Here is an 18,959-nt window from a genome sequence, read left to right as displayed (position 1 = left end):
TTTCTGTTTCTCATTTCATTCTTCGTTTATGCCATCGATACATTCGAATTTTGGGGTGAATTTTAAATTCTTTTCACATTTTTTCAGGCGATCTGGAATCTGTGGCGAATTTTCTTTATTGAATTTCAACTTATATGTCAGTTAAGCTGTTCATGTCACTTGCTCTGGAGCCCAGCATCCACTGTTTGCCTCTGATTGTGACAGTGTTTATGCATTTATATCATTCGTTGTATACAATATACATATTAAGTGGCCATGCTGAGAACGCTCTGCTATTCTAATTGATTTATTTTTATTTTATTCATTCGACGTGTTTTTTGCGTTTTTCCTCATGTAGTTGCATGTTGTTATTTTTTAATGGCGGTCACACTGAAGCTGTTACTGGGGACAATAATAAGGTGCATGCGTTGAGACATAAGCACAATAAAATTCAATGACAATAAAAAAATGTGATCACTGTTTATTTCACCGGGAATTTAATTACAAACGGCAAATACTTCAATTTCAATTGGTAAGTGGACTCAAGGAGATTTATTCATCGAAATAAAAATATACATATGACTTTACATTTTCTTCAAAACGGACTGAATTTTCAAATGTTGACCAAAATTTTATTTTTAAAACTGTTAAAATTGAAACTGACAGATTTTATTAATGAAATGAATGATGCATACTGGACGGTTCGACTGGACGGTACGAGTAAATTTGCATTGAGAATACTTTCGGTGAACCAAACTGCAGAAATAAAATGACATTCTTAATGAGCTCCAACCCTTAAATATTTAAAAAAGACACCGACAATATTTACATCGGTTAGATTACATATCTCACGGATTCAATTATTATTGGAAAGTAATTTCAACATTTTCTTTATTTATTTTTGTTTTAAGTTCGAAGAACGTTTGGTAGCTTTTATCCTATTACGTATGCCACCTTCTTCTTTATTCAAATACACTAATATAATTTTCATCGTTTTTCACATTTTTCCATTGCAAGGTATTACCTAAAAAAAGTTCAAAAAAAAAAAAAAATACAAAGTTTTATTGAATTGAAAAAGCGGACGATTTCTGTGTATCGTTGGCAAAAGTAGAAAATTACATAATAAAATGTATCTAAATTTATGCATTTTCCACTCATAATACAACAATTGATCGCGATAAGTATAGCGCTACAGCGTGAAAATTTCATTTTCGTTGTGTGTATATATTCGGTTTTGCATTCTTTTTCTTTTTCATTTTCTTCTTCCATTGATATCAGATTTTTTTTTTCTTCAACCCTCGGGTTATTTATCTATGGCTGCCTCAAACCCGGGTGCTCGTAACTGCCACTCAATTTCCATACATAATATGCAATGTACACAGAAATATCATCGCGAGCGTACTTACACCAATTGGAAAAAACAACAACACCACCAAGAAAAGCAAATGAAAAACAGCGCGAACACCCGAAAAAAAACCATCGAGCTAACAGCAGCAGTCAAAGTGTAGAAAACTGTTTAAAATTCTTAGATTGTGTCGGCCATAAATTTTGTGAACAAAGCGAAAATAATATAATATTATATGTTGAGATGCAAAAAGCAACAATGGAGGAGAACGACATGAGAAAAAGAAAATATTGCGCACAAAAATGAAAAGGAAGAGCAGAAAAAAACGTAACACGAAAACGAAGCGAGAAATATGCGCGCAAAAGAGAGAAAAAAAGTGGAAAAATTATTATGCCATCGTATTTTACCATCATACGAAAATACACATAAACAATGTGGCCACCGCACTTTGGCGCGTCCGAATCCGAAAAGCGAATGAAAAAAAAACGACAAAACACCGTAAAAAAGAACAAAATGTTTTGTGCGAAATATAGAGCGAATGAATGAACGCGCGAGCTTAGAACGAATAGATAAAGGAAAATATAACACCCAAACGAAAGAAAAAAAATATCCAGAGAAAACTGAATTGAACAATAAAAAGATAGAGAATAACAATAAAAAGTTGAGTCGAAAAGCGAACATATTTCAAAGCGCCACGTTCATGCTGGCGTTCACTATCGATAGCAACCGACCAAACGAACACGCTTCTCACCCATTTCCATTGCTTGTCTCATTCACAGCTTTTGTATACCAATTTTCATCTAATAATTCTTGTTGGATTTTTTTTTCTCTTTTGCCAATTTTATGTTACGGGAAACTAGAGTCAGACATTTCGTATTTCCAATTTTGAAACGAGTAGAATACTGGCTGAACTAAGGCAACATTATTGTGGAAGGCTTTCCAAAGGGACATTCTTCTCGTGAATAATTCGTTCTGCGTCATTCGAAATTATGAACAATTAATTACAGCTAGCAACTTCTGAAATAATACCGAACTTCCGAAAAGTTGAAAAAGTGCACGCCATTACATCAATTCTCGATGCAGAATTTCATTTTTCAATTAGAAACTTTCGTCAATCCCAATAATTGGGTCAGAGAAGTTTGACAAAATTCAACTGAAGACGGTGTTGTTTGAATGGGAAAGTTTTATCATTTTCCGCATATTAATGTTGATGGCAATAGTGTTGGATTTTCATCATTTGTTCATTCTTAATTGGTTTTCGTTTGGCATCATCTTGTTCAATTTTAACCATACCGAGAAAAAAAAGTTTTTTTTTCTCACATTGTTGGTTCGATGAAAACTTTTGCCCAGTTACACAGTCATTCTTTGTAAATATGATCAGCAAAAATCCATCGATTGAATTGCGCCTGTGCGATTTTTCGTATGGATACGGAAATTTGTTTGAGCTTCTGTTTGATAATAAGTTGTGTGTTATTGTTTGGATAGTTGCTAGTTGATTGGAATTATTCAACCTTTGGTTTTGGTGGAGTGTATATATTTTGGCTAATCCGCTTAATTCGAACGCCTATGCACACAGACAGACGGTCTATGAACTGAAAAGCTGTAGCAATTACGAGAAATTTTGCTTCAGTTGCTGCTATTAATTTTGGTAATGTCTTCGATTCGGTTGATGGGAGTGAAAGGGAGCACAGGTTTTGATTTTCATCACGTTCGATATACTTCTTCTTTTTTTTCTTCGTCTTTTCTTCATCATCGATAAAGATGCGATTCAGCAAAAGCGTCGTAATAAGTCGCGTCTTTGTGTTTGTGTGCATGTGTTGAGCGCACAATTGTGATGAACATCCCAAATGGGAATAATCCAGTGTTCAGAGTAATTATTTGATGAGCTAAGCAGAAAACGTTTTGTACGTGACTTGTTGTTCTCGTTTTATTGTTCGCATTGCTGGTGGTTTTGAGGCGTTTTCATTTTCGAAAATCTATCGTTTATCCAATTCGATTAAATTATGCCAAGAAAATAATCGAACGCATTTATTTCGATGGAAGGCATCCGAAAATCCTGCGTCTTTGATACCAAAAATAATGTATAGAAAAATCATGGATTTATATCATGTTTTTAGAGTGCAAAAGTATGCAGCGTTCATTTTAAATCCGAATTATTTGCGATAGTAAGAATTGAGATACTTTTTTATATTTTTCTTCTTTTCGACGATTTTTTTTTGCTTTTTGAATTCGATTGTTTGCTCTTTCAGTTCAATTGAGATAAATCCTCGGAAAAGTTGAAATAGACAAAAACATTCTCTTAAAATGGTGGCCAATAACCGTTTACATTTATGATCGAAACTTCTCGGTGATGTATTGCAGGTCTCCCCTTGTTTAAATGAAAATATTACCTATCGTTTCGCTCTGCCATTGGACGGCGCAGACGTATATTAAATTATTTGTAATCTCCTGACTGATAAGCGTTGGATTTCTTATCATACATTTATGTGCACAATATATTCGATGGATGTACGCAAAATAATAAAATCGACAATCATTGGCAACGATGAAAAAAAGAAACGAAAATCTCCTTTTCCGGATTTGCTTGGTGCCACATAATCCATTTGAATAAATGGTTTACTGTATAAAACTCATTTAGATTTTGATTGTCAGCGATAACATATACACAATATTAAAAATGTTTGCCGTTTTTATATACAAGTAAACCCCTTGGCAATGTTGGCATACAACAAAATAAAAACCGATTATTATAAAGGATTTTTGTTTTCGTTTTTTTTTATCCTCGTAAAATTGTCGGAAAGACGACATAAAAGAAATACGATTGGTTTTTTTGTGTGTCGAAAAACGGCCGCCCTATTCGACTCAACCACTTTAATCCAAAAGAAAATATACTTTCTGTTTTTTTATCGCTGTGACTACGATTTTCGAATCGCACGCAATCGCATAAATAAATTTTGTTAGCTGGAAAATTGTTATGAAAATGTGCGGTGATTTGTGTATTCAGTTTTTGTATTGCTCGTGCATTTCTGTTGTTCATTCACATTGATGCGTACATATGCGGTGAAGTCATTCACAGTATAGTATCATATTACTGTTATTATATAGTCGACAGCATATCTACGTATATTTTTTTTTGTCATTTTCATATGAGCGTGTATAAATTAAATCTGGAAAATTGCTGCTATGAACTGAGCATTAACGACGTTATCGTTGACTCGAAGGAAGAAAAAATGTAGCAGGCTGAAAGGCGGTGAACACAACATATGTGCACCGCTTTTTATCTATGAGCGGGTGCGCGTTTACCCACTCGCTCCACTCCATTTGCCAACTTTATGTATTGCAGAGACAAGCTAGTCGAATCGAAGCACGTTACGTGCGGAACGTTTGGGTGGCGGTGGTGAAAAACAAGGGTCAGACGTGTGTATACGAGTATAACGTAACTGTACTGTATTGGAGGGTATTGTGTGTTGATGCGGTTGTGAGCGTGTGCTTCGGTTTTATTTTCATTGCGACGAGATTTTATATTCCTTGCCCGATATCGAAGTGGAAAATATGATTTAATTTCATATTTCAACCGTGATAGGATTTTCCTTGTGAGCACCCAACTACGTAGACACGCCTATTCAGAGATTGCGTAATGCACCCATCATTTCACCCACATTTATATTGATGCTTGGTTATGATTTTGTGGTTTCATAAATTCGCCATTTTTTACCGCACACTTTCCACGACGAATCATACGCTTTTTATTGGTACCTCAGCATATTATATCGTAAAATTTATGGAAAATGGACGCCATTGATGCCTTATCACATTTCTTTTGAATCATTATGTCTTTTCTATGTGAACTCATTCATTTTATGATGTGGAACGAACAAACCTTCAATTTTGAATAAAAAAAAACTCATATATTTCTGCAAACACAAAGGAAAAATTATTTTTCGACAAACACTCATTTTTATTTGGATAGAAAAGAGAACTTTTTTCTTTTCTTATTTCTTTACATGTTTAAAATTACACCTTTAACGAAAATCATTCTAAATAAAAATGCAATTCATATGAATTCCAAATGAATATTTTCGTAATTTGCCACATACTTGCTTTTGTGATGTTCAAACAGTTCGATAAGCTTATCGCAAAATAACGCATGTACTTCTTCAATTTTCTTAACACTTGGATTTTGAATTTTCTCCAGATGAATTGGTGCACCGATGACTGTGTGAATTGGGTGTCTTTTTGGAATCAAACCAAATGTATACTGTAAACAACCTCGTCCATTATAGTGAATTGGTGTTGTGTAACGAACCGTACACAAAAGAATGCATACAATATAATATATATCATACAATTCAATACATACAAACAATTAATTCATTCATTCAAACATTATAATTCATGCATCAGCATAATGACCGATTTGACAAACAATTCATTCTTATTAAAACAGTTGCAATTACAAAGTAACCCAAACCTGTTGTGTTTTTATATTATTATTAATCCACAGCTCATTGGATAATAGGTAAATTAAATATATTATTCAGGTGTGACATTTGTGTATCTTTTGAATGTTTCTTGAAAGATTCTCACCCATGATCCAAGCTTATAATCAACGACATCGTACATATTATTCTCGCCATACGAAATGGCTGGCACAAGTGATGCACCACTTTGTAATGCGATTTTAACGAATCCCTTGCGTCTTTTAATATAACATTTATACGCATTTGGATGAGTAAAAAAAGCCTCACGAGCACCACCGACAATTAAAGCGACCCCATTTGATGTGTAACCATCATTATTTGAATCATGATTTGGGTCATTTGATTGCTGTAAAAGTGCCGACAATGAATTCGCCGATGCTGAACTAAAACCGCAATTCAAAAGAATCTCACGTTGAATCGGCATTAACATTGTAAAACCGAGTGTTGTACATTTTGGACGAATTTTCGGATATAATCTCGACCATTTTGAATGGTTTGTTGCAAAATTTGCACCAGCTCCAAGACTGCAATTAAAACATTTCGTGAAATTAAATAAATTTTTATGCTTTTATTTAGTATTGTCACCTAAGCCATCCATGTGGAAAAATGCAAAATAAATAGTTCCGATCAGGTGGTAAGTCCACTGTTTTTATCAATTCAATTGGAAAATAGTCGAGACAATATTTCCACACACTCAAGTTTCTCATGAAGTGTAATCTAAAAAAATCGAACAATTGTTTATGAAACGCATTTTTTGGCTTCATTAATAATTGTTGTTTACCCAATGCCACGACCACCCTGATCACTTGTGTGCCGATCATAGTAAATGAATGCCAAATATGACGAGCAAATGATTTTTACGTAGACATTTCCGATGTACTGTAAAAGTATAAGTGAAAAAAAAAACGTTACCACTCTGTGGTGCCGGATTGAAATGATTTTCATTGAAAATTACTATCAACAGTAAGAAAATAAATGTACAAATTGGCCCCAAGGCAATTTCACAAAATACAATCAATCCAACGCTGAGACACTCGAGACGACGATGCATCGGTACATCAAACCATGGTGTCCACTTTATGGACATTGTCTTATTACAATCAATTATTATATTCAAATTTGAATTCGGTAAATTATCACTGTTTTCAATGTTTTTTTGAATCGGTCTTAGAAATAACTATAGAAACTCAAACCAGTGATGAGCAGCCGAAAAAAATGACTGATTTCAAATGAGAGAAAAACGTGTGTCGTAGACATAATAGATGATAGGCATTATTCGTTTCAGACGGCTATCATTCACAGTAAATTTGACGTAACGTTACACTTGGTCAATATAAGTGAAGGTTTTAGCAGCAATCATATGGAATACTGTTCAATATGGACGGGTGAGCACAACAAAAAAAAAAATACACAGCCAGAAATGATTTGTAGGCCAAATCAATTTACAATGTAATCTTCATGACAATGATTGAAGTTCAAATAATCTATAATTTTACGTTTAACTTTGTGCATGCAATATTTTACGTTGAGCTCTATTCTGACAATGTTGCACATTGTTTACTTCCGATCATATGTTGATTGATTTCAGTAAATCGTATTTCCCCTATAAGTATACTCCTCTTCGAGCTAAGCCCAATGTAATTTGTAATATTTAGTGGATACAATGTGTTGACAATTTTTAACAAAATAGACAAGGAATACTTAATTGTGATGTCTGGCTAAAATTTGTCTATATTTTTATAGCTTTGAATTGTTATTTATTTTGGGTAAATAAGTAAATTACATGATCAAAACAAGTGAAAAAACAATCAAAATTTTTTTTCTTGCTCTTTTTATTAATTGTTATGTATTAATTTTGAACAAATCGTTGTTTACTTCTTCTTTTTTTGTTTTAATTCAACTGGTTTTGGATCTGATTCAAGTTTTGCACGCATGCCAATAATAAACTCAGTCCATATGACGCGTTCATTATTGTACTTCTGTAAAACATCTGCCGCGCTTTCAAGCTTTTTAATCAGTCGATAATGTCTAACAAGTATTCCATCCAATATACCGTCAACGTATTTTTCTGCAGTTTCCGATGCGTTATGAGGTTCATTTAATAAGGTCTTAAATATGGAGTTGGCTCCGTTGAAATAAGCTTTAATCTCATCTCTTAATACATCTGCTGCTTTCATCTCATCGATAAATGTTTTCTGCCAATTGTCGAATTTCGATTTCATGGTCGGATAGTCAAGATTGATTTGTTTCAAATGATGTGCATCAACTGGATTCTTGGCCCAATTCTTGTACGACTTTTCAATGGCTTCGTCTAATATACCTTTTGATTTGAATGTTATTCTCGTGCATATTTGATCATCTATCTCTTTAATTGATATTGTTTCTCCTTCATTAATGGCGTCAATTTTTTCACGCAAAACTTGGCGTGCGTCTGTTCCGTTAATTTGTAAATCTTCCGGTACATGCTTTAAGATATATTCGCTGGTATTGTGCTCCAAAAATGCTTTTCTTGGCATTTTTTCCAGTTTTTTCTTAATAGCATCGATATCTTTGGTGATTTTTAACATAAAATCGAACTTTGATTTCAGACTTTTTGATTGACCGTACAGTTTTTTCACTATAGAAGCAAATGTGATGCTTTCAGTACTGACCACCTAAAGAATAGAAAATTTATAATGAAATTGATCAATAAATACCGAATGAAAAGTTTATAGAAACATCTAGAAATTTGATATAAATTTTGATATAAACACTTACTTGAACGACCAGGAAAAGTGACAAAATTGCTATAAACAAATTTATTCTCATTTTTGAATTCCTTTAAAATTTACACCTTTTATAAAACTGGCAATAGAATTGTTAGACAAATGATGAAGTTGACACCGTTTTATATGGAAATTTAAATTGAAAAACAAGACGTAAGCGACCTTCAATTATAAAACATCTTTTGCATTTATAATTGAATTTATTTTATGAATAATAGATATAAATTCAATAAACAAATTATAATTCATCAATCGCAAATGCTTTTTCACAATAGCCTATCGTTGCCGATATGAGTAAAACAAGTATATGATTAAAATTTTTATTTGAAAACATTATATTTCTATTATATAGTGTGTACAATTTTTTTTCGAAACGATTTTTTGTCTGTAGGCCTTGCATTAAAAAAATGATTTTTTCTTTTTTGCAATTAAATCAACTGGTTTTGGATTTGACTCAAGTGTTGCACGCATCCCGATTAAAAATTCAGTCCATTTAATACGTTCCGCATTGTACTTGGATAAAGTATTTGATATGCTTTCAAGCCTTTCAATCAATCGATACTGCCTGGCAAGTATTGTATCTAACAAGGTATCGACATCATTTTCAGTAATTTTCACTGCTTTTTCAGGTATTCTTGCTAAGTTTCTAAATATGGTGACCGATTTATTGATGTTAGCTTTGATTTCAGCCCTTAATGCGTTTGCTTCTGTGATATCTTCATTGAACATTTTGTGCCAATTATCAAATTTTGATTTCATAGTTGGATAGTCAGCATTGATCTGTTTCAAATGGTTTGAATCGAAAGAATTATCAACCCAATTCTGATACGACTCTTCGATGGCTGAGTCTTGTATACCATGCGATTTGAATGACATTCTTGTGCATATCACATCATCTATGGCTTTAATTGATGTTGTTTGTCCCTCGTTAATTGCCTCGATTTTTTCACGCAAAAACTGACGTGCTTCGGTTCCATTAAGTTTCATGTTCTTCGGTACATGGGTCAAATGTTGCTCATACAAGCTTTCGTCCATAAATGGTCTAGCAGGAAGATGCTCAAGCGTTTGCTTAATTGAATCGACATCTTTGGTGATTTTAAGAAGGAAATCAAATTTTGGTTTCGTATTTTTTGCTCGGGAATAAAATTTATTCAAAAGTTTAGCAAAAGTAAGGGGCTTTTCACTGTTGACCAACTAATTGTAAGAAAAATGAAGGAAAATAATCAATATATGTGACCTATTTTTAAAAAATCAAATAAAAGTTTACTGTTTATCATAAATTTGCCTACCTGAATGAATAGAAAAATCGAGAATATTGTCACGAATGAAATCGAACGCATTTTGTAGTTTATTCGAATTACACTACAACATCTCGTATGAAATTTGATTTGAAATTATTTGATAACAGGTTGATGTGATCACTTTTTATATGAAACATTTTATCCACGTAGATGGAAAACTAGTACGCAATTTCAAAATATTGTCAATATAAAATTCAAAAATAATATTGAAAATAAATTCTTCATTAATAATTGAGTTTTTTTTATGGCATTATAAAAACCATTAATTTTAATTTGAAAGAAGTAAACAATAAACAAGTGTGAGTAATTTCCAATACAAATTTTGTTTACGAAAAAGTCTATGACAAAAAAAGTCGACTGAAAGTTGTATTTAAAATATTCATACAAACTAGAACTTGTTACATTACAACTTACACGAATAACAGTGGTATTGATAAACGAGATTTGAAAACTTTTGAATTTTTATTATTTTCTTTATACCCAATGTTCATACAAGATCTATTGCATCAAGTTTGCAATTTTCCACTTAAATTCCAAATCGGTATTACGGATCAAAAGCGAAATGTTCGTAATATATCAATGTTTTTTGCTTTTGCTCTTCTGATTTTTTGGTACTAGTTGAACTATTTTTGGTTCCGAATCAAGTCCATTGCGCATTTCTATTAAGAATTCAATACATTTCATGCGTTCCTCGTTGTACTTAAATAAGACGTCTGCCACGGTTTCAAGCCGTTTCGCCAACTTTTTTTGTCTCTTGAGTATTGAATCTAATATACCATTGAAGTACAGCTCAGCTGTTTCTGATGCTTTCTCAGGTTCCGCCAGTATAGACTTAATTATAGAGATACTTGCATTCACATTGGCATTAATTTCGTCTCTTAATTCATCTGCTGCTTTCATTTCCTCAATGAAGATTATTTGCCAATTTTCAAATTTCGATTTTATCGTTGGATATTCAGCTCTGATTCGTTTAAGATGATCATTGTCATAAGGATTTTTGACCCAATTTTTATACGATTCTACGATACTTGGATCTAATATGCCTTGTGACTTAAATGAAATTCTATTGCAAATTGTCTCATCTATTTGCTTAATTGTTTTTGTTTGCATTTCATTAATTGCCACGATTTTTTCACGCAAAACGGTGCGAGCGTCTCTGTCATTAATTTTTAAACTAGCTGGTACATGCTTCAATATGTGTTCCCTGGTACTTTGTTCCAAAAAATTGTTCCTTGGAATTGCTTCAATTTTTTTCTTAATTGTGTTGATGTCTTTGGTAATTTTGAGCAGGAATCTATATTGTTCGCTCGGATCATGCTCGACTGCTATTGTCCAAAATGTTAGAGGATCGTCCATCTTTATAGCAATTAAAAATTACGATAATCTGTATTTGCTTCAAAATGAATTCCAAGTAAGTATATACGAAATTATAATATACCTGTACCAATGGGAACATTGATAAGAATGCTACGAATAATATCGGATTCATTTTTATTTCACATTCATTTAAAGTATCTGCTCGTATAAAAGTTGTTGGATAATTACTAGATAGGTTCTGACGAAGATACTCTTTATATACGCAATTTCATCTACGTTCTACGTAGACTGGAAAATTGAACGTTTTTTATCTAAATACTTCGTAATAAACACAAATGAATGCTTTAGAATAAAAATAAGGTAACTTTGCTACTAAAAGGCAATTTTGTATGAATTTTCCTTGTGAAAGGTCGTGTTGCTAAGAAATAAAAACTACCTGAAAAAATGTATATTTATTTGTGAATGTATAATGAAATTTATTTATTTTGTGCCGTGTTCATAAATTTTTTCTTTTGATTATATTCTGTAAATTAGTATAATACCTATATTATAATTTTTATTTTCATAATTCAAGTCGTAGAAAAGATCCTTGATAAAGAGTTTTTCCCTACAACTGGTTTTGGATCTGACTCAAGCGTTGCGCGCATTCCAATGAGAAATTCAGTCCATTTAATCGTTTCGAGGTTGTAATTTTGTAAAACATGTGCCGCGATTCCAAGCCTTTTAACCAATTCAGCTTGTCTTTTAAGTATTGAATCTAAAACACCATCAACGTAATTTTCAGATATTTTCGACGCTTCATGAGGTTCTTTTAATAAGGTTTTGAATATGGAGACTGCTGCGTTGAAATGAGCTCCAATTTCATCTCTTAGTACATCCGCTGCTTGCATCTCATCGATGAATGTGTTCTGCCATTCATCGAATTTCGATTTCATTTTGGAATAGTCGTCATCGATTTGTTTCAAATGATCTGGATCAAGCGGATTTTTAAGCCAATTCTTGTATGACTTCTCAATATTTTGGCCTAGTATACCTTGTGATTTAAATGCAATTCTTGCACAAATTTGGACAAGCAATTTTTTAATTGTGGTTGTCTGTGCTTCATTAACTGCCTTAAATTTTCCGCGCAAAACAGTGCGTGCGTCTATTTCTCCAATTTGTAAGTTTTCCGGTACTTTATTCAAGATGTATTCGCTCACACTTAACCCCAAAAAAAATGTCGTTGGTATTTTTTCCAAATTTTTCTTAGTTACATCGATATCATTGGTAATTTTTAGCAGAAAGTTGAATTTTGATTTCGGAGTCTTTGTGCGTTCATTAAATTTTTTTAGCAGAGAAACTAGCTTTTCGCTATTGACCACCTGATTGAGGACAAATTGACAATAAATTAGAATTAATAATAATATTATATTATAATTTTGATCAATTTCAAAGGATGGGTTTAAAAATTTCACATTTTTTGCGCTAGCAATGAGTACCAAAAAATAAATAAGCAAATATTTTTGCTAAACATACCTGCAGTATGAGGAAAAGCGACAAGAATATCGAGAATGGGACCGACTTCATTTTTCTCTACTTTGACTCTTAGAATGATTTATACGTAATTGTATAGCAGCTAATATGATTCCACTATTTATATTCACCAAATTTTCAATGCATTAGATAATTCTGCGTAATTTGCCTCCCAGCTTTGATCAAACAAATTCAGAATTTATAAAACAAATTACTTTATAAAAAGTCTTGAGAATAAAAATGGGATCATTAAAAATTAGTTTGGAATAGACATTTGCAATTCAATGTACTTTTAATCTTCCCCTTAATTCTTTTAAAAACAAACGAGATGTATCATTTTTGTTTCGGACAGACAATGACCCAGTCTGAAAATATATCTAATTATATGAAAATGACATTGTCGATTGAATTTTAAGCTCGATGCTCCTTGGTGAATAAGATATTCAAAAATACAATAAAATTTTATGATTCGTTCTTATGGAATTTAAAGATTATATCGAACTATCCCCTAAAAAATGTGTTACGTAAACATTTCTTAAAACTACATTTCTACCAGTAAACTATCGTTTAAACTTCTCTTTTAGTTCAATTTAGTAAGAAGAAGAATGTACATTTACGTCATTGCAAAGGAATTATCAATTGAAAAACAACGGATGTTTTTTGCGTCATTAGACAAATTTCAAGCAATATAAACAATATTTATTAAACATTTTTTTGAAATTATAACTCTTGAACTTTATTATTCTTTTCAAAAACATGTTGAAATAATTTGTTAATAACATTAAGAAATTGCGTAAACAAAGGAACCGACAATTGATGGTAGAAAAACAACAATTGAATTTTTTTATTGTCTTATCTGTAAATGTCTATGTCGTGTATCAAAGAGATGCTCATATTTTTATTCGTGAACTGTTCTTTAAATTTTTTACAAATGTTGATTTTCTAGAGAAAGCTTGATCGGTTGAATCGGAAGAATTTCCATGTCAATGATCTTGCGTAAATAGTGAAGCTATCAAAATATGAAAAAATTCAAGAGAAAATTTAATTAAAACCCATATTAAGTTACGTTTCATTTTTTATTATTGAATTTTTGTAATCAAATAATTTCTGACTCGATGTCATGTTCAATCTGATTTGGGCGAATCTGTCATTTTAATCAAAAACTCTGTCCATGTGATGCGTTGCTGGTTGTATTTAAGAAGAATCGATATTGCATTTCGAATATTTCCGATCAATTTGGTTTGTTCTGAAACTAATCGATCTGTTGTCGTTTCTAATCGTTTAATCATGATTGCTTTCGTTTTAGAGTTGCGTGTTTTTAATATGTTATTGTATAACGAGTTGATCGATCCGACGTCTGCTTTGTTACTTGCTTTCAGTTTATATACATTATCAATATAGCTATTAAACTTTTTTTGCAATGTTGTGAAGTCTGTTTGCATGGCTTTCAGATCGGTGTCTTTCACACGTTTCGCGTCAATTGACTCTGAGAAATTTTCATATTTATTTGGTGATTCCAGCGCATTGCAAAATTCGGTATTTAGTATATTCACTTTTTCTGTCTGCCTTTTGTTAAATAAATCATCATTTTCTTGATAGAATTTGCGAATATCGTCATACAAAAATGTTTTTAGACATTCATCTCTAGCTTCGTTATTAATGAAGTCGCTCACAGGAACCTCGAAGTTTTTCTTAATTTCATTGATATTCTTGGTAATTTGCAGCATGAAATCTAATTTCGATTTCATTGGCTTCACTTCATTGTAAAATTTATTCACAGTTTCAGAGAACGTTCGTTTCTCCTCGCCATTGATCGCCTAAATATACGAAATTTTATCAGCAATTTTGTTAAACGATACATTGAATATATGAATTATAACTATTAATTAATACCTGAACGAATAGCAAAGGTGATAAAAGTGTCAGAAATAAAATCGACCTCATTTTCTTGGCTAAACTTTGCGAACTGCAGTTCATGGTTGATGAAACCCCTTTAAATACGCAATTTTTCATTGTTTTTAAAATAGGGTCATAACAAAACACGTGCTTGTTCATTTACATTTCCATATTTGAAATTATATTTTCGTTATTATAACAAGAGTTTTAAATTGTTGGTGTTAAGATTAAATATTCTAGACATTCTGATTATATGGGAAATAATACATATTATTTATTTATGTCTTTAAAATTTGAAACGGAATTCTGTAAATTTGAATTTCACTTTTATTCAAAAGTTATGAACAAATCACCATCGACTTTGGTTACAATTTGCCTAAAAAAGACTACTTCATTGAAAAGCTTTATTTTTTCTGGTCGTAACTGGGACAAGTGCCGCCATTGCGAAATATTCCGTCTAAGAAATGAAATTGGTTCTCATGGAAACGGAATTCAAGATGGAAAATTGTTCGCGTTAAGCGATTTAATTAAACTAAATAGGAAAATTTCTATTAAATTTTCTCCATTACGCGAAATGATATTATAATTTCATTACTCTCGATGTGCCATATAACCAGGAAATGCTGTCATAATCTCAAAATATTTGAAAGAAAAAAAAAATGTCTTGGATTTGTCATGCTCGCGCTCATCTTCAAAAGGGAAACGATTTTTCCGCACATCTAGATAATTTTCTTCCGAGTATTTCACATTATATACCGTATTTAAGTATGGAATTTTGCTCCCGCCATTCAACAACGCAAGCGAATTCATTAAACTTTATCAATTATAAAATTTTATGACACAATTATATAATAAGATCTTTCTATTGTGTTCAGCACAATAAATACGAGTACGACTGTGCTATGCTATTATTATAATCTCTATAATTAATGAACGAATTTACCGTCCGGGGTATTTTCGTCATCACTTCGCGTCTGTGACATACTCATCGTTGTGACAGAATGGCATCTTATCCTTCATTATTTTCCATTTGAGAAGTTGACGGGCTCGAGTCGGTTTTAATTGAATTTTTAACAAGCGTGCACAATGGATTTTGGGATGTGTATATGACTGAGAGAATGAGTATGTGTGTTTTATGGCAATATGGAAATAAACGAAGAAAATTGAGAAAATTGTTGATTTGATGCGGATTTTCAAGTACATATCTTAACCTTTCGGAAGAAGTATACGAACGCATTAAAAGCCTTTAACATACAGTCTCAATTTTACAGCTGAATTTCATATTCGGAACATGAAGTTGTCATTTCGGTTTCAAATATTTAAACACCGAGTTTTCACAAGACGTTTCCATTCGTTATGCGGGCATTGTTTCAATACAAAAGATAATCAAATATTTATTCAAAAGATAGACTTGTTATTAAATTGTAACAATCTCAAAACATTGATTGGTATTTGCTTCAAATATCGATCAATGTTTGACACTAGAAAACGAAGAGAATCACTAGCTTGTGATTGAGAATGAGAAATGACAAGTGATATAATAAGTGAAATATTGACGAAATTTAATGGATATAAACCAAAAAGTACTGCATCTTAAGCCTTTTAGCACTTTTCTTAATTGAATTTTCAGTTTTTGTGTTTTTTTCGAGAATTTATAGATTCTTCAATAGATTAAAGCTATATTGAAATTGATTTTCATTAGATTTGGTTTCGTTTTTCATACATGCAACAATCGAACGGATTGGAAACATTGTTCATAGAAAGGTCGTTCCAAATAAAATGTTCTTGTAAACAATATATAATCGGTTCGCATGTACAAAATATGGCGACGATGAATGCAAACAACCAGACGAAGCAACAGCAGCGAAAACAAAAATGTTCACAACCACAAAACTTCATTATAAAATGCGAACCGGTTAAAATGAGACAGAAAAGATTAAGTTGTTTGGATGCAAGAATGAATTAAATACGTTGTAACCCTTTTTAAGTTTTGTTCTGATAACATTTTCTATGAAGTCAGAAAATCTGGTTGTTATCTTTCTTTTCTGTTTTGTTTGTTCAGCATTGAGACATTTTCTATCCCCGAAGACAATCATCCGTTACGCTTGCACCATAAAATATATTACAATTCAAAATGAGAAGACAGAAAAATCGGTGTGTGTGTGCAAATGAAATCGGTAAAAACCAGAACCCGAGATGGTAATGTGTTTTGAAAATAAATTCAAAAGTTTTCCATTAAACGAACTCGTCGCAAGAAAAAAAACTCAACCATATCATGAAATTACAATTTTTTTTTTCTCTTGCCGTCCTTTTTGGCATCTGTTTCATTTGACTTATTCCCAATGTGTATGTGCGTTGTTTTTTTTCTGTCGAGTCGCTTACAAACATTTTTTTGTCGGTTACGATTGAGTAAAAAGAATTTTTAATTACGGCTTACAATTTCTCAGAAATTAGACAATTCAACGAAGTGAATACTGTGACAATAACACAGAAAAGTAAGAATAAATAAAGGACAAACGGGGAAAAAGTCATCGGTGCGATAAGAAATGAAGTTAACGATATATTTGTTGAATGGTTTTTGTTGGGCAATGGTGATATAGAGTGTTCGCATGTCCATGGCCCCAAAGTCATAGAGAGAGAGAGAGGGTGAAGCAAATTTTATGGTAGACAGCACATAATTAAAGGCAATGCACGGCAAGTTTCTACTTTAAAAGTGAGTCTCTTCGGTGAGACAGAGAGAATTTCTCTTTGTCTTTTTTTTTCAAAATGTGGAGGGCAAAAATGCGATCGGAGACTTTGGAGAAAGTGCTGGAGATAATGAAAGATAGAGAAAAAATACAATAATTCCACAGATTTCTTATTATTTTTGTGCTAGAGCGATCAACAAAAAAAAAAACCATCAAAGCGATGAAGCAAGTGAAGAAAAAAAAAGTATAAATGTAAGACAGGAAACTCGGTTGGAGCACAGAAGCGAAGAGAAACCGAAACACACACATACACTCACGAACACCGACCGGCCAACCGAACGACCGACCGAAAGAAAAACAAACTCAGGCAAATAATACGAAAGTAAAGAAAATCTTTTAATTGCATCTCCTCTGCTTTTAGTCCATTCTCGTCGATTGTGTGTGTGTGTGTGTTTGTGTTCTCTTTTTTCTTCTCTTTGTTTCATTTCTTTCATTTTCAGGCACAGCTTCGGTCTGTGTGATGAGCTTTTTTCTTTGGGTTTTTGGTTGGTGTTTTTTTTTCGCTTCGCTTGAGGAAAATTTATAGCTTATGGAAGTTTTTATTGTTAATTCCATTTTAAACCACGCGTATTTTTATTTTTTTCATGTTACGGCGGTTGAATTGTAGCTGGTTGTTGGTCATTTTCGTCGTTCTACTTGAAACACACAGAGAGAGAGATAGATAGAGAAAGAGAGCAACAACACTGGGGGCGCGTTCATATAATATACACAGAAAAATATGTAATTACAAACAATGTTTGAGAAGAAGAAGTAAAAAAAAGAGGAAAATAATGAAATTAAAGAGAATGTTCCCATTGTTCTTATTTCGCCGCTTCTGCTTCTTCTTTTTCAATTCTCTCATCTCGTTTCACATAAATCCCGTCCATTGGCTGTCACCGAAATAAAAAGTGTACCTTCAAATTTCATCCCTCGTCGAGGTCCAAATTCAATCTATTTCACTTCGAATTCTTTTATTTATTGGAAGAAAATATATATAAATCGACGAACAAACGTTGAGCCAATCGATGGATGGACACTAGATAAAAGGATATCGAAACGAAGAGAAAATTTAATCAGAATGTGTACGAGTATTAAAAATGGTGTGTGCCATATACACACAAACATGAAATGCGAAAAACAACAACAAAAATAAAATATTAACTAAAATCACAGAGGATAAAAGAGAAAAAGAATCAAATTGCTCGGTTAATAATTGATCAATGTGTATCAGTGTGTGGCGATATAACAAGCCGGTCAAAAAGCGGAAGAATAAAATGGAAACAGAAGCGAGCAAAAGAGAGGGCCAGAGAAAAAAAAACATATGTATTTTTGTTATTCATCGAACGCATTAAAATCAAAGTAAATTTAATCAATTTCTGTGTCGTTTTGGATGTAGTTCGTCGTTCGATTATATGTTTTCTATCCGTTTGGTCATGTGAAACACGCTCATCGTTTTTCAATAGTTTTACTCATTTTATCAAAATGTGCGCGCGGAAATTTTCATTTTTGGCCCGTGTCCGTTCGTTTGTCATTCGGCTATTCTTTTTTTTTCGTTTTTCACTCATGCTCCATTTTGGCCCCGGATATATTCATATTGCTTTTCAGTTTAGCCCGTTTTATTTGGCCCGTAAATACGG

At 32.4% G+C, this 18,959-nt stretch overlaps 6 protein-coding genes across 6 annotated transcripts; all 6 read right to left on the bottom strand.

Moving 5' to 3' along the window:
* Window positions 1–916: 916 nt before the first annotated feature.
* On the bottom strand, window positions 917–6,913 carry LOC116341288 (2-acylglycerol O-acyltransferase 1-like). The gene is made up of 5 exons (XM_031768249.1): window positions 6,761–6,913; window positions 6,587–6,684; window positions 6,391–6,522; window positions 5,912–6,329; window positions 917–1,003 (listed from the first exon to the last, which is right to left on the bottom strand). The coding sequence occupies exons 1-5, from the start codon at window positions 6,890–6,892 to the stop codon at window positions 977–979; spliced, it is 807 nt and encodes a 268-aa protein (XP_031624109.1). The 5' UTR covers window positions 6,893–6,913; the 3' UTR covers window positions 917–976.
* Window positions 6,914–7,608: 695 nt separating this feature from the next.
* On the bottom strand, window positions 7,609–8,662 carry LOC116341273. Its single transcript, XM_031768230.1, has 2 exons — window positions 8,563–8,662; window positions 7,609–8,459 (listed from the first exon to the last, which is right to left on the bottom strand). Exons 1-2 carry the CDS (start codon window positions 8,611–8,613, stop codon window positions 7,677–7,679), a joined length of 834 nt encoding a protein of 277 aa, XP_031624090.1. The 5' UTR covers window positions 8,614–8,662; the 3' UTR covers window positions 7,609–7,676.
* A 219-nt stretch (window positions 8,663–8,881) lies between these two features.
* LOC116341308 lies at window positions 8,882–10,024 on the bottom strand. Its single transcript, XM_031768283.1, has 2 exons — window positions 9,860–10,024; window positions 8,882–9,764 (listed from the first exon to the last, which is right to left on the bottom strand). Exons 1-2 carry the CDS (start codon window positions 9,908–9,910, stop codon window positions 8,970–8,972), a joined length of 846 nt encoding a protein of 281 aa, XP_031624143.1. The 5' UTR covers window positions 9,911–10,024; the 3' UTR covers window positions 8,882–8,969.
* Window positions 10,025–10,305: 281 nt separating this feature from the next.
* Window positions 10,306–11,438, bottom strand: LOC116341167. Its single transcript, XM_031768080.1, has 2 exons — window positions 11,310–11,438; window positions 10,306–11,227 (listed from the first exon to the last, which is right to left on the bottom strand). Exons 1-2 carry the CDS (start codon window positions 11,358–11,360, stop codon window positions 10,448–10,450), a joined length of 831 nt encoding a protein of 276 aa, XP_031623940.1. The 5' UTR covers window positions 11,361–11,438; the 3' UTR covers window positions 10,306–10,447.
* A 237-nt stretch (window positions 11,439–11,675) lies between these two features.
* Window positions 11,676–12,805, bottom strand: LOC116341279. Its single transcript, XM_031768238.1, has 2 exons — window positions 12,704–12,805; window positions 11,676–12,549 (listed from the first exon to the last, which is right to left on the bottom strand). Exons 1-2 carry the CDS (start codon window positions 12,752–12,754, stop codon window positions 11,758–11,760), a joined length of 843 nt encoding a protein of 280 aa, XP_031624098.1. The 5' UTR covers window positions 12,755–12,805; the 3' UTR covers window positions 11,676–11,757.
* A 708-nt stretch (window positions 12,806–13,513) lies between these two features.
* LOC116341307 lies at window positions 13,514–14,656 on the bottom strand. Its single transcript, XM_031768282.1, has 2 exons — window positions 14,594–14,656; window positions 13,514–14,517 (listed from the first exon to the last, which is right to left on the bottom strand). Exons 1-2 carry the CDS (start codon window positions 14,642–14,644, stop codon window positions 13,825–13,827), a joined length of 744 nt encoding a protein of 247 aa, XP_031624142.1. The 5' UTR covers window positions 14,645–14,656; the 3' UTR covers window positions 13,514–13,824.
* Window positions 14,657–18,959: the final 4,303 nt, after the last annotated feature.

The sequence above is a fragment of the Contarinia nasturtii genome, unplaced genomic scaffold (genome assembly GCF_009176525.2).
Source record: "Contarinia nasturtii isolate CC-2019 unplaced genomic scaffold, AAFC_CNas_1.1 Cnas_scaffold_695, whole genome shotgun sequence".
NCBI classification, from domain to species: Eukaryota; Metazoa; Arthropoda; class Insecta; order Diptera; family Cecidomyiidae; genus Contarinia; species Contarinia nasturtii.
The sequence above is the reverse complement of the archived record's forward strand: the minus strand, read 5'-3'. Positions and strand labels throughout refer to the sequence as shown.

Coding starts and splice junctions, on each gene's coding strand:
- LOC116341288 (XM_031768249.1), bottom strand. CDS start 6,892: ATGTCCATAAAGTGGACACCATGGTTTGATGTACCGATGCATCGTCGT. Junction 6,330..6,390: donor TTTCCACATGGATGGCTTAG/GTGACAATACTA, acceptor TTTTAATTGCAG/TCTTGGAGCTGGTGCAAATT. Junction 1,004..5,911: donor ATTATAAGCTTGGATCATGG/GTGAGAATCTTT, acceptor AACTTTTTTTAG/GTAATACCTTGCAATGGAAA.
- LOC116341273 (XM_031768230.1), bottom strand. CDS start 8,613: ATGAGAATAAATTTGTTTATAGCAATTTTGTCACTTTTCCTGGTCGTT. Junction 8,460..8,562: donor CACTTTTCCTGGTCGTTCAA/GTAAGTGTTTAT, acceptor TCTATTCTTTAG/GTGGTCAGTACTGAAAGCAT.
- LOC116341308 (XM_031768283.1), bottom strand. CDS start 9,910: ATGCGTTCGATTTCATTCGTGACAATATTCTCGATTTTTCTATTCATT. Junction 9,765..9,859: donor CGATTTTTCTATTCATTCAG/GTAGGCAAATTT, acceptor TCTTACAATTAG/TTGGTCAACAGTGAAAAGCC.
- LOC116341167 (XM_031768080.1), bottom strand. CDS start 11,360: ATGAATCCGATATTATTCGTAGCATTCTTATCAATGTTCCCATTGGTA. Junction 11,228..11,309: donor CAATGTTCCCATTGGTACAG/GTATATTATAAT, acceptor ATTGCTATAAAG/ATGGACGATCCTCTAACATT.
- LOC116341279 (XM_031768238.1), bottom strand. CDS start 12,754: ATGAAGTCGGTCCCATTCTCGATATTCTTGTCGCTTTTCCTCATACTG. Junction 12,550..12,703: donor CGCTTTTCCTCATACTGCAG/GTATGTTTAGCA, acceptor GTCCTCAATCAG/GTGGTCAATAGCGAAAAGCT.
- LOC116341307 (XM_031768282.1), bottom strand. CDS start 14,644: ATGAGGTCGATTTTATTTCTGACACTTTTATCACCTTTGCTATTCGTT. Junction 14,518..14,593: donor CACCTTTGCTATTCGTTCAG/GTATTAATTAAT, acceptor TCGTATATTTAG/GCGATCAATGGCGAGGAGAA.